The sequence below is a fragment of the Calidris pugnax genome, unplaced genomic scaffold (genome assembly GCF_001431845.1).
Source record: "Calidris pugnax isolate Ruff unplaced genomic scaffold, ASM143184v1 scaffold133, whole genome shotgun sequence".
Classification (NCBI taxonomy): Eukaryota; Metazoa; Chordata; class Aves; order Charadriiformes; family Scolopacidae; genus Calidris; species Calidris pugnax.
This window is the reverse complement of record NW_015090977.1, coordinates 4,355,523-4,368,290: the sequence shown is the minus strand read 5'-3', so window position 1 is coordinate 4,368,290 and position 12,768 is coordinate 4,355,523. Positions and strand designations below refer to the sequence as shown.

Below are 12,768 nucleotides of genomic sequence, written 5' to 3'. Positions count from 1 at the left end.
ATGGTCATCCTAATATCCACCAGGACTCCCAGGTCTTTCTCCTCAGAGCTGCTCTCCAGCAGGTCACTCCCAACCTGTCCTGGTGCAGGGGGTTATTCCTCCCCAGGTGCAGCACCCTACACTTGCCTTTATTGAAGTTCATCGGGTTCCTCTCTGCCCAGCTCTCCAGGTCTCTCTGGATGGCAGCACAGCCCTCCATCGTGTCAACACCCCTCCCAGTTTTGTATCATCAGCAGACCTGCTGAGGGTACACTCCATCCCCTCATCCAGGTCGTTGATGAATATATTGAAGAGGACTGGACCCAGTACTGACCCCTGGGGGGACTCCACTTGTTACAGACCTCCAACTAGATCCTGTGCCCCAAATAACGACCCTCTGAGCTCTTTCAGCCTCAGACGTGGCCTCAGGCAGACTCGCTGGTTGGGTTGTCAAGCAGGACCATGCTTCCCACTTCCACCTTCTAATAGAATGACTGAACCCTGGGCTAATTTCAAAGCATCGATCCTGCTTCGTGAAATGGCATCAGGAATGAGGAAAACTTCGTGAAACAGAGAAGTTACATTTCAGGAATTAACTTTGTGAACGTGGTACTGTCCTCTCTCGAATTATTTGCGTCGACATCGCAAAATAAAAAACGTTACAGAAAACGCTCCTGGCCCTTTCCTTGCACACTCGGTGCTAAGGATTGAGCGGGGATTTTCATTGAATTTCACTGAATTTTTAGAGTTGGAAGGGACCATAGAGACCATCTAGTCCCACTCCCCTGCTGAAACAGGACCACCCAGAGCTTGTCAGAGCATGTTACTCAGGAGCATCCAGGCGGGTCTTGAAAATCTCCAAGGAAGGGGACTCCACACCCTCCCTGGGCAGCCTGTTCCAGGGCTCTGTCACCCTCACCATGAAGAAGTTTTTCCTCATATTTGAGTGGAACCTCTTATGTTCCAACTTGTGCCCGTTGCCCCTCGTCCTCTCACTGGGAACCACTGAAAAGAGTCTGGCTCCCTCCTCCTTCAACCCCCCCTTTAGATACTTGTCAGCATTGATAAGGTCTCCCCTCAGCCTTCTCTTCTCCAGGCTAAAGAGTCCCAGCTCTCTCAGTCTTTCTTCATCAGGGAGATGCTCCACTCCTTGAACCATCTTTGTTGCCTTTCACTGGACTCTTTCCAGTAGTTCCCTGTCCCTCTGGAACTGGGGAGCCCAGAACTGGATGCAGTTGGAGATATTGTTATTTGAGATATTTTCATTTTGAGATCATCCCCCCTCTCCCCCTTCCCTCCCTCCCTCCCCCAGGTTTGTCATTCAAACCCGTGCCGTCAGGGAACGCACCCTTTACCCTTTCACCGATGAATTTACACCAAACCCCCCCCAGCAGACAGCGGCCCGGCCCTTCACACAGCGACAGGGCTGTGACACCCTCCTCTCCCTCCTTCCCCCAACCTGCTGGTGACAGGGGAAAAACAGAATAAATCAGGCCACGCCCCCCTTTGGCCCCGCCCATCTTTCCCTTGGCCACGCCCCCCGAGGGGCGTGCCCGGAAGCGGGGCGGGAGGCGGTGGCCGCCCATCGCCGCGGGGCCGGGGCCGCTCTCCCGCCGCCATCGCCGCCATGGCCTCGGTCGCCGAGTGCCTGCGGGAGTGGGAGGAGCTGCAGGACGGCTACCAGCGCATCCAGGTACCGCACCGCGGGCTACCGGCCGCCCTTCCTCCTCCTCTTCCTCCTCCTCCTCTTCTTTCCCCCCTTCGCTAACCCCGGGGGAGCCCCCGGCCCGGGGGAGCTGAGCCGCCGGTCGGGGCACAGGGACGGGTCGGCGGCTGCATCAGGGCTCGCCTCCACCCCCGGGATCGTTAACGCTTGATGGGGCGCGGAGCCCGGGCACCCCGAGGTTACCGTTCAGCATCTCGAACGGGTACCGGGGGCAGCCGGGCTCTCCCCGGTTCGGAGCCCGGTGTGTCCCTGCCCCCCCAAAGCCCTCGGTTCGCGGCTCCTCCCGAAGCCCTTGTGCTTCTGGGCAAAGGGTTTCGGAGCGGGGCGAGGGGTGCCGGGACGTGCCGGGGTCACCACCGAGGAGCTGCTTAATTAAAAGCTCGCCTGGACGCGGGGGTGTTGGCGAGAGCAGGGGCTTTGCAGGGCTGGTCAGTGTTCGTTGTCCAGCCCGAGGTGGACGTGGGGTGGAGAGGTGAGATCTCCAGGGCTTTCAGGGTGAGGAGCCTGGCAGGGCACGGCCAGGAATGAGGCATGTGGGGGCCGTTTCACACTCCTTATCGCTCCTCTCAGCCCAGCTCCAGCAAGCCCAAAGCCACCCAAAGGTGGCCCAGGGGGAGGAGGCAGCCAGGAATCGGGCCACGCTACAACCGGGCACCTCGTCCCGATGCTTCTCAACCCTGGACACCCTCCCTCTGGTGCCACCAGAGCTTGTCGGGTCCTCTGTGCCAGGAAAGGTGACTGGTATCGGAGATGTTCCCACCTGCTTTCTGTAATCCCCGGGGCAAGGAGTGGGCAGGATTCAGCTCAGCCCCGGGGTCAGCCAAGGAAAAGGTTGGCTCACCATCTTCTGCCGAGATTCAAGATCAATCAGCTGCATCTGCACCAGTTCCCTTTCCCCCTCCTTCCCCCCCCCGGGAGCGGGGCGAAGCGGATGTTGTTGTGGACACACCACAGCTGTGCCCCAGATCTGGGGCAAGGGAGGCTTTGAGAAACCTCCTCTTGCTCCACAGGGGTTGGGTGGATGGCCTGGGTTGTGTGTTTGGAACCCCGCCTGCAGCCACGCGGTGCCAGCCCTTTCCTTCAGAAACCTTCTTCTGGAAGTGGCTCCTCATCCGGGCCGTGTCCGAGCAGCGGGACCCAGGCTGGCACCACTAAAGGACCTGTCACAAAAGCCTCTTGCTCTCAGTTAACTCCAGAGCAGGAGGAGGAGGTGACTCCAGATGGGGTCAGGAAAGCCTGATGGGTCGAGCAGGGAGTGTCCTGGGGGAGAAGGGGGCCATAAATGAGTGTGAGGGGAGCGGGGGCTCTCTGGGATCGTTCCCACCCTTGTCACCACAGGGAGAACAAGTTGTTTTCCCTCCTCCGTGTCTTGGTTTCACCTTTCTCCTTTGGGAACAGCTTTGCCATCTGCTGATAAAGTGCTCGATAAGAGCTCTGGAGGCTAAAATGTGTGTGCCTCAAGGTCTAGTCCAAGGGTTGTCGCGAGCAGGGTTTAGTTCCCTGGTGGAGGTGGCGTCCGGGCTGCCTTGTGGGTCAAGGTGAGGCTGTTTTCCAGCTGACCTGGACAAGGAGGAGCATTGATCCAGCGTGCTCTCTCCTTTCCTTTCTAAATATAGCAGAAGAATGGCATCCAGCCTTTCCCAGGTGCGGTTGGGTTACGGCCGCGCGAGGAGCCGGGCGGTTGGCCACAGCCCTGCTGGGACTCCATCCCCTTTGGCCAGTTCATTGATGGGCTCCTTCCAGCGTCTCAAGGGCTTCACAGAATCACAGAATCGTAGTGGTTGGAAGGGACCTCAGAGATCGAGTCCAACCAACACACAAAAAAAAAAAAACAAAAAAAAAAAACAAAAGCCACCACCTAAACACACAACAACAACCACCAAACCAAAAACCATCACCCACCCACACAGCACCCCACCACAAACCAGTAATCTTGGGCACTAGAGCATGCCCTGAAGAACCATGTCTACACGTTTCTTAAATCCCTCCAGGGATGGTGACTCCACCGCCTCCCTGGGCAGCCCATTCCAATGCTGGATAACCCTTTCAGTAAAGAAATGTTTCCTAATATCCAACCTGAACTTCCCCTGGCGCAACTTGAAGCCATTACCCCTTGTCCTATCATCTGTAACTTGGAAGAAGAGACCGGGATTGCTCGGGATGGAGCCCCAAAGCCCCGAGTCGGTGTGTGAGCAGGCTGTGCCCTGGGGATGTGCCTGCCCCTGTAGGTGACTTCCTTGGGGCTGGGGATGGATGTCCCTGGTGGCTGCTTTTGCCCCCAGGGAGAAGCAGGGATGGCTGCAGGCTGTCCCCGGGCACGCCTGACCTTCTGCAGCCACCTCTTGTCTTGCCCAGCTTGCTGTGCAGGGGAAGGCAGAGACAATTTTTAACCAAGGCGTCAACAGATGTCCCCAATAAGGACAGGGGTGGCTGGGCTGTAACACATGCTGGTCTCTCCTTCCCAGGATAATCACAAGCTGTACAAGCAGAAGCTTGAGGAGCTAACCAAACTCCAGGACGGGATCTCCAGCTCTATCGCACGGCAGAAGAAGCGGCTGAAGGAGCTGTCATTGTCCCTCAAAAAGTGAGTAGGGTGTCCTGTGATGGGGTGGGACAGGAGGGGAGAGCAGCAAGGACCAGGCTGTTGAACTGCCCCCCTGTCCCACACAAAGCTCTTCATGCTTCCTTGAGGAGCAGACCCATCTGGCCTCTCCTGGCTCCCATTCTTGCTTCCTCTTCTTGGGCAACATCCCAGCCTGACCACAGAGGAGCTCACCCTGCAGATGGAGTTGTGGCCTTGCCTTCAGTCCATCTTCCTTGTCCTTGGGGTGTCCTTGTCTGAGACAAGGCACTTGTACCCAGTGCCAGCATGTGCCGTTTGTGTTACGGGGGCTGTCCTGGTGCCACCACCTGTGTTTCCTCCCCCAGATGCAAAACCCAGGTGAATCCCGAACAGAAGGACTCCATCCAAGAGACCCAGAACCTGATAAAAGAGAGGCAGAATGTCTTCTTCGAGATGGAGGCCTACCTGCCAAAGAAGAACGGGTAAGAGGCGCCTCATCTCTGGGTCCTCCCTCCGGCTGTAACGCTGCCAGGCACAAACCTGCTGTCACCCTGCTCCCGGCGGTGTCACAGCTGTGCTGCTCCCCAGAGGACACCTGGGCAGGAGCCAGCCTGAGCCCCTGCAGCACTGCCTGCATCCCCCCTCCATCTTCTCCCTGCTGGTGGCCTTCTCCTGCCCTTGAAGGGTGGCCGTGCGTGGTGGGGAGCCCCAGCGAACACCCCGGTGCCCGCGGGAGGTGGGGGTGTGCTCGGCTGCCCGTCCCCCTGCCCTTGGGAGGAGATGCCAGAGCGTTTGTGCCAGTCACGGCGCTTGGCAGCTCCCAGTGGAAAACAGCTGGGGACACATTCCCAGCCCCACGGCCTCGGCGGTGGCACGAGAGGGGACAGCTCTGCCCTCTCCTCTGCCAGCTCCCGGGCAGACACCCCTCCTAACGCCTCTGCTCTCTCTCTCTCTCTCTCTCTCTCTCTCTCTCTCTCTCTCTCTCTCTCTCTCCACAGGTTGTACCTCAGTCTGGTGCTCGGGAACGTGAACGTCACGCTGCTCAGCAAGCAGGCCAAGTACGGCCCCGCTCCTCACTGCTGCCACGGGCTTTGCCTGGCTTGGGGTCCCCTCGTCACCAGGAAACAGTGACAGCTCCTCCTGGGCTGAGCTGCCGCGCGTGCAGACACGTGGCTGGCACAGAGTCCCTTCCCAGGCTGTCCCCTGCTTCTCTTCCAGGAACCAGCCGAGTCCTTGACCCCCTCTTGTGCTCCTGCCACCGGGCTGGGACAGACCATTAGCTCTGACAAGCTAAATGGGATCTTCCACCAAAGCTGTGTCCGGGTTTCCCTCGTATTAGGGACTTCCAGGAGAGACAGACTCATGCAGGCACTGGCCAGCCCCCTCCTCTTCCCTTAAACACCAAGGGCTGGGTTTCACCTACGAGAGCCCCCCCCACACTGGGACACTAATGCCAGAGGTGCCCAGCCAGGAGCTCACATCCTCTTCCCTCCATTCCCCAGGTCTCCCCTTGACGAGCTGAGCAGATGCTAAACCTGAGCAGCTTCCCAGAGCCACCCGCCTGGTTGGCATGGTTGGGGGTGACTTGAAGCTGTGTCACCTGTCTGAAAGCAGCCTGGCGTGCTCTCCTCTGAGAAATAGCCAGGGGACAAGGTTTTTCCCCAAGCATGTCCCACAGGTTCCCAGCCAGATGGGATGGGGTTACTGGGACTTCCAGCAGCCACCTTGCTCCAAGCCTGTCCTTGTCCTTCCCTACAGGTTCGCATACAAAGATGAGTATGAGAAATTCAAGCTCTACCTCACCATCATCTTACTCATCGTGTCCTTCTCTTGTCGGTTCCTCCTCAACTCCAGGTGAGTCTGGCTTGAATGCTGGGCAGAGATCTCCTCCCAGGGCCCCTGTGTCCTCCTTTCCCATCTTGAAAAGTCCAGAGCTGAGGAAGATCCTGACAAAGGATCTGGCCACTGCTCTGGAGGTGGGGTGGCTTTTGGAGAAGCAGGTCTCCCTGGCCGTGGGGTGGCTGGGCATCCTGCAGTGATGGCTGTCTCGGTGCCTGTGCCCCCAGCGTGTGGCTGGTGCCTCTGCTGCCACCTTTACACCCTGCTTTGTTTGACACCAGGGTGACAGACGCCGTCTTTAACTTCCTCCTGGTGTGGTACTACTGCACCCTCACCATCCGGGAGAGCATCTTGATCAACAATGGATCCAAGTGAGTTCCCCGGGCTCGGGGAGGGGGGAGTTGGTCCTTCTCTGCAAGGCTGGGGAGCTGGGACCCATGGCATAGCTCCACACTTCCTGAGGGAGCAGCTCCCTCCTACTCAGGGTGTAGCAAACCCCAGTAATGAGCTGTAGGAGCCGGGCGGGAGGAACTCCCCATCTGGAGGTGGTGAGGGAAGGTGGAGCAGGGGTTGGAAGAGCCCCAGCCCCGCTCCTCGCCTTGCCCTGGGAGCTGGGGGGTGGCTGGTGCTGGGCTGGCTCTGCCCCCCTGCTGTGGGTCTGGGTCTCCATTCGTGCTCAAGACCTGACGCCCCTTGCCTGTCTCTGCCTTCCAGAATCAAAGGCTGGTGGGTCTTCCATCACTACGTCTCCACTTTCCTCTCAGGTGTCATGCTGACATGGTAAGTCTGCGTCCCCCCCCCCAGCCCACTTGGTGAAGCTTCTCTGCCCTGCCCCACAGCCGTGGTCCTGCTCTGTGGACATCAGGATCTAACAGTGAACTCCACACGTTCCCCCCAAGCACCCTAAAAGAAAGCAGCCGTCAGCACCCTGTGCAGCAGGGAGGGTCCCTGGGCTGGGATGTCCCTATTTTGGTGGGAGGTGGCCATTGCCCCAGCTGTGGGGCAGGCAGGGCTGGCTGCACCCCCTCTCAGCCCCACGTCCCCCAGCCAGCATCGTCTCTCCACAGGCCGGACGGGCTCATGTACCAGATGTTCAGGAACCAATTCCTCTCCTTCTCCATGTACCAGAGTAAGTGCTGCCATGTGTGCTGGGGCTGTGACCAGCCTCGGGTCCCACTGTGTCTGCAACACGTGGAGACCCGGCTGTAGCTGCTCACAGCCTCACAGCTCTCCCTGGGTTTTGCCTCAGCCTTTTTTCCACCCCCCTGGCACGGGGATGGTTGTTGTGCGCGGCATCACCTTGGAGCCAGGCTGATGCTGGGGCTGAGAGCTGATGCCCAGGCCCCCACTGATGGCAGCCACGCTCTCCTTGCAGGCTTTGTCCAGTTCCTCCAGTACTACTACCAGAGTGGGTGCTTGTACCGGCTGCGAGCGCTGGGCGAGAGGCACAACATGGATCTGACCGTGGGTAAGCTGGGATTGTCCCTTTCTGGTTGTCCCACCCCGGCTGGACCTGCCGCTGCTGCTGCAGGGTCTGTGGTTGCTTGCAGCCTCCCTCCCAGCACCAGACTGGTGGCTAACTGGGAGTTGTGGTGTCTGTTAAAGGCAACGGTGATGGTTATTGTTGTTTTGAGGTTAGTTTGACTGGTTTATCAGTGATAGAAATGGAAAAGCTGCAAATAAAGCCAAAATTCCAAGAGCTGCATCCCATAGGCTGGATGCCCCTCTCCGCCTGCTCTCCTGGGGCCACCAGCCCGTGGCTGGCTCCCTCAGGACACGAGGTAGCAGCAGATGTGGCTCCTGGCCTCCGAGCTTCCCCCAGGAAGCTGCTTTAGAGATGAAATGTCCCTCCAGCACCCTGTGAGCTGCCACCTCCCCCTGCCCTGTGACAGGGAGTGCTCAGCCTGAGGGACAGCAGCTACGGGCAAGGGTGGCTCTACCAGAGCAGCCTCCTCTGAGGCCCACGTTAGCCAAGGGCTTGGAATCCCTGCCACAGCCTTCCCTGCGAGTCCAAGTGCCCAGGGCAAGGCTGTGTTAGCCTGGCAGGACCCCCCTCAGCCTGGCACAGGGTGGCCACTAAACCTCCCTGCCCATGACTTCAGGAGCTGGGCCCCATCCGGTCCCTCAGGGAGCACGTTCTCGGGTCCCCATGCAAACCTTCCTCCTTTGCAGAGGGCTTCCAGTCCTGGATGTGGAGAGGCCTCACCTTCCTGCTTCCCTTCCTCTTCTTTGGGCACGTGAGTATCCACTGATCCTTGGAGGGACCTGGCTGGAGGCCAGAGCCTCAGGTGGGAGCAGATATTGCCACAGGCCCACCTGCACCCGGGTCCCTGCGGGCTCTGCAGCCGTGCAGGGGGATGCCAGGGGCAGGGAAATGCTTTGAACAAGCCAAGCCTTTTTTTTTCCTCCAAAGCACCCACCACCTCCACAACTTGGTTTGTGAGACAGGGAGGACCTGGGGTAGTTCTGCCAAGCGCTCAAGTTGAGGTGCAAAATACAGCCAAGGGGCTGGCTCCAAGAACCCTTCCAAAACCCTTCTGAGCTTCAGCTCTTGGGCTGCTGCTGCTGAAGGGCCAGATCTTCCTTGCTCAGATCATTTAGGCCAAGAGCCAAAAGCAGGAGGCTGGTCTGAGGCTTCCTCCCAGCTGTTGGGCTCCAGAAGGTGGCAAGAAAGGGGGGGAGATGTCCCACCTGGGGTCCTCTGGCCCCAAGCCTGGTTGGGGGGCAGACTGGCCTCACACAAGGTCTGCCTGGGGTTTGTGCCCAGAGGGAGCTGCTGGATAAACGTCAGTGTGGGCTCAGGCCTTGGAAAGGAGAAACTCCCTTAAATCTCCTCTCTCCTGCAGTTCTGGCAGCTCTACAACGCCGTCACCCTCTTCCGCATGATCCAGCACCCGGAATGCAAGGAGTGGCAGGTAAGGGGGGGGTCCCAGGCTGCTGCCCTGGGGAGGGGGATGTCCCCAGGCAGGTCTCTCCTGCTGACTTCCACCTCCACGGCTCCCACAGGTCCTCATGTGCGGCCTCCCCTTCCTCATCCTCTTCCTGGGGAACTTCTACACCACCCTCCGCGTTGTCCACCAGAAGTTGCAGAACAAGAACAAAGACACGAAGCAGAATTGAAGGGGGGCAGCGTGGGGGCCAGGACTGTTTCTCCCCACCAGCTCCATCGACCCATCCCCATCTCCTTGAAGCCGTCCAGACTCTGGTGTCTCACCCCGTTCCTTGGAAGCCTGGGTGTGGGACAGAGCTCGGGGCCTGCTCCCCACCAGGCTGTGTGTTTGCTGGATCTGAATCACTCACCTGGAGGCAGGAGCACCCTGCAACCCCTCTCCTGGCTGCCTGGGACAGCTGCTCCCCTCCTCTTTGCCCTCAGGACACTTACTGGGATAGTTCTCTTGGGTTGAGACCAGCTCTGCTTGTGCTCCCCACCCCACTGCAGGCAAGGGCAGCCCGGGGTGCATCACCTCCCCTGGGACAAGGCAGGGTCCAGGGGTGATGGCCAAGGCTCTCCTCCATCTCTCCCCAGCCCTGAAGCCAGGGCAGCCCCTGGGGTGTTGAAGGTAGAAGTACAAAGACCCTCATATCTCATGGGCTGTGAGCAGTGGCTCCTCCAGCAGCCCCCCTTTGCGTTTGGGGACAGCCAGAGGCCATCCACACGTGGTGGCTTCCAGGCTGTGTCCTACCCCAGTTCCTCCTGCACCATCGAGCTGCAGGGTGGGAGCACCACGAGCCTGAATCAGGCTTCACGCCGGAGCTGGGCAAACAGGGCCCTGGTCTTGCATCTCTGGGGGATGCACGTGCAAAAAATAAAGGGAAGGTGCTGCCTCAGGTTGCTGGGGTGGTCTCAGAACAGCTTGTGTGCTGCATGGTTTTGGCTCAGGAGGCAGCGGTCCCCCAACACCAGTCAGGGGGAGGGAAATAAAACCATCTCCAGCTCCTCCTGCTGGCCCACACAGCCCCATGGCATGGGCTGTGGCCAGAGCTTTGGCCAAAGCAGGGCCCAGCAGGGCTTCAGGGACCCTGGAGACCAGGGGAAGAGAAGCTCCGTGCTACTACCAGAACCTCTGCTGAACTCCAGAGCCATCCACCCACCCCACCAGGGCTCAGCCTCAACCCAGAGCTGCCACCTGGTCCCCCAGGTTCCCTCCTGGTCAACAGCCATCGCTCCTCCTGCCTCCCTCTTCCCTTCCAGAGGGAAGGCAGGAAGCAAACGACAGAAACAGTATTTTTATTGCAAGGGCAAATGTATTTAAATAATTTACAGTCATTGGAAAAGCCTGAAAGTTGGTGGTTTTTTTTTTCTTCCCATGATTAAATCACAAAGATGTTAAAATAAAAACAGTATTTAAAAAAAAAAAGACCGTACACAGCATGAGGGAGGGGCTGGGCACAGGGGAGCTGCCGGCTGCAGGACCCCAGGGAGCGAGCAGGGCCCCTGGGGGCTGAGAGCCCCCCAGACCAGGTCTCTTCTGGAGGGAGAGGAGCCATCCCCTCCCCACTGGGAGCCAGAGCCAAAGTGGGCAGTAGGGGAGAGGAACGGGGGGCCTGTGGGGTCCTGGTGGTGTGGGGCAGCTCTGTGCCCAGAGCCAGCTGCCAGCCCCACGTCCTAGAGATGGACAATTGGGGCAGGAGGGAGGCAAGGACAGATCCCTGCCCCACACCGGGCCCTCACAGGCAGCTGCTGGCTCTTCCACCCCTCCGCTGTCCCCAGGCTGTCTGTCAGGGTGGTCTCCAGCCCCAGGAGATAAGGCAACACCTTGTGTTCAGGGAAGGACCCCAGAGCTCCCCCAGCACCATCTGTCCCTCCCGTGCCACATCAGTTTTGGCCCTGACCTCAAGGCAAACCCTGGTGCCATGAGATGCTCCCTGGGGTACCAGGGGCACCACGGCTCCTGGACAACAGCCTCAGCTACACCCCCTGCCCCTCTCAACCCTTTCCACCCCCCAGGGTACACAGCCCACCCCAGGGGGCTGCTGTAGCCAAAGAGGGGTTGGGAGTGACACTGGGGTAGCTGTGGGCTGGGGACAACGCTGTCACCCACAGCAGCAGTGGGCGAGCAGGCACTTTCCACCTCCTGTGGGCCCACGTTCTCCTGAGGAACCCGCTCTCTCCCCAGCCCCACCAGCCCCGCTCTTAGCTCCAGACATCCAGAGAGTACCGGCCCTTCGTCATCAGTTTCTTTACATAGTCCACGGCCTGGGGCTGGGTCATGTTCCCAAACTCGGCCACAATCTCATAGAAGGTGTTCTGCACATCCCGGGCCATGTTGCGAGCATCACTGGAAGGAAGAGGACCATGAGTGAGGTGGTAACACAGAGTCTGGTCACCTCTGAACACCCCAACCCCAGCCCATCTACCCACCCGCACGCCCTCCCCCAGAACAAGGACAGCACAATCCTCCCAGGGCTTGTGACAAGTGGGTAAACTGAGTCATAGAATCATAGAATTGTCTAGGTTGGAAGAGACCCTTGGTATCATCGAGTCCAACCATCTCCCCTACTCTACAAAGTCCTCCCCTACACCATGTTCCTCAGCACTGCATCTAAACAGCCCTTAAACACAGCCAGGGATGGGGACTCCACCACCTCCCTGGGCAGCCTGTTCCAATGCCCGACCACTCTTTCAGTGAAAAATTCTTTCCTAATGTTCAGTCTAAACCTCCCCTGTTGGAGCTTGAAGCCATTCCCTCTCGTTCTGTCACTAATTACCTGTGAGAAGAGACCAGCACCAACCTCTCTACAGTGGCCTTTCACAAAGTTGTAGAGAGTGATGAGGTCTCCCCTCAGCCTCCTCTTCCTCACACTAAACAGCCCCAACTCCCTCAGCCGCTCCTCATACGATTTGTTTTCCAGCCCCCTCACCAGCTTCGTTGCCCTCCTCTGCACTCACTCCAGCACCTCCAGATCTCTCTTGGATTGAGGTGCCCAAAACTGGAGTCACGCTCATTTTCCCAAGAACAGGAATGTTTTCCCCAAAGTCCCCTCCTTCCCTGCCACCGGACTTACCCGCACACGTAGATATGAGCGTTCCCCTCATTAATCAGCTTCCAGATGTTTTCCTTGTTCTTCTTCAGCAGGTGCTGAACATAAACCTGGAGAGAAACAAGGTGGAGGTGAGCTGAGGGGGCAGAGCCTCTGCACCACCGAGCTGCATCACAGCCCCTGCCCAGGGAGGGGAAGCCAAGCCCATGCTCATGGCTCCACGGGACAGCAGAGGAGCAGGCTCAAGGCCCCAAGCTGGGATTCTCCAGCCCTCGGGGCCTTTTCTTCCCCCACTGCCATGGGGGACACCGGGCAGGAGACTGGGGAGGTACCTTCTCAGCCTGGTCCCTGGAGAAGGCAACGTTGAGCTGGGTGAGGACTCCCTCCTGGCGGAAGCGGGCCAGCTCCTCGCGGTACAGGTAGTCCTCGCGCTCGTGGCGGCAGCCGTAGTACAGCACCGTGTCGCCCACCTCCTTGCCTGCAGGGTCACACAGCCCCCATCAGCTGGGTCCCCGCAGCCCCCAACCCTGCCCTCCCCCTGTCCTCCCAACCCAGAGCTGTGCGACTGCTGCTGTTTGTTCAGGGGAAGCTCGGGACTCTGACTCCCAGAGGTACCCCCGAGCTTCAGAAATGAGTGACTCGACTGGGGTTAGTTGGAGACGTGGTGGCAGAGGTCAGA

At 59.0% G+C, this 12,768-nt stretch overlaps 2 protein-coding genes across 6 annotated transcripts in view; one reads left to right on the top strand and one right to left on the bottom strand.

The window, feature by feature from the left end:
* Nucleotides 1–1,592: 1,592 nt before the first annotated feature.
* TMEM120A (transmembrane protein 120A) lies at nt 1,593–9,959 on the top strand. The gene is made up of 12 exons (XM_014953242.1): nt 1,593–1,672; nt 4,171–4,289; nt 4,634–4,750; nt 5,267–5,326; nt 6,027–6,122; nt 6,389–6,478; nt 6,822–6,887; nt 7,175–7,236; nt 7,483–7,575; nt 8,280–8,344; nt 8,954–9,022; nt 9,114–9,959. Exons 1-12 carry the CDS (start codon nt 1,607–1,609, stop codon nt 9,225–9,227), a joined length of 1,017 nt encoding a protein of 338 aa, XP_014808728.1. The 5' UTR covers nt 1,593–1,606; the 3' UTR covers nt 9,228–9,959.
* A 373-nt stretch (nt 9,960–10,332) lies between these two features.
* Nucleotides 10,333–12,768, bottom strand: part of POR (P450 (cytochrome) oxidoreductase) — a 34,472-nt gene continuing 32,036 nt past the window's right edge. For all 5 annotated transcript variants that reach the window (XM_014953237.1, XM_014953238.1, XM_014953239.1 and 2 more), the window contains 3 exons: nt 12,422–12,567; nt 12,114–12,199; nt 10,333–11,386 (listed from right to left, as the gene is read on the bottom strand). In XM_014953237.1, the coding sequence (XP_014808723.1) occupies nt 11,242–11,386; nt 12,114–12,199; nt 12,422–12,567 (377 nt within the window). In that variant the 3' untranslated portion in view covers nt 10,333–11,241. The remainder of the gene's footprint in view (nt 11,387–12,113; nt 12,200–12,421; nt 12,568–12,768) is intronic.

Excerpts from the sequence above, each read along its gene's own strand:
- TMEM120A (XM_014953242.1), top strand. The coding sequence starts at position 1,607 with ATGGCCTCGGTCGCCGAGTGCCTGCGGGAGTGGGAGGAGCTGCAGGAC. Across the intron at positions 6,479-6,821 it reads TTGATCAACAATGGATCCAA|AATCAAAGGCTGGTGGGTCT; the intron begins GTGAGTTCCCCG and ends TCTGCCTTCCAG. Across the intron at positions 9,023-9,113 it reads CGGAATGCAAGGAGTGGCAG|GTCCTCATGTGCGGCCTCCC; the intron begins GTAAGGGGGGGG and ends CGGCTCCCACAG.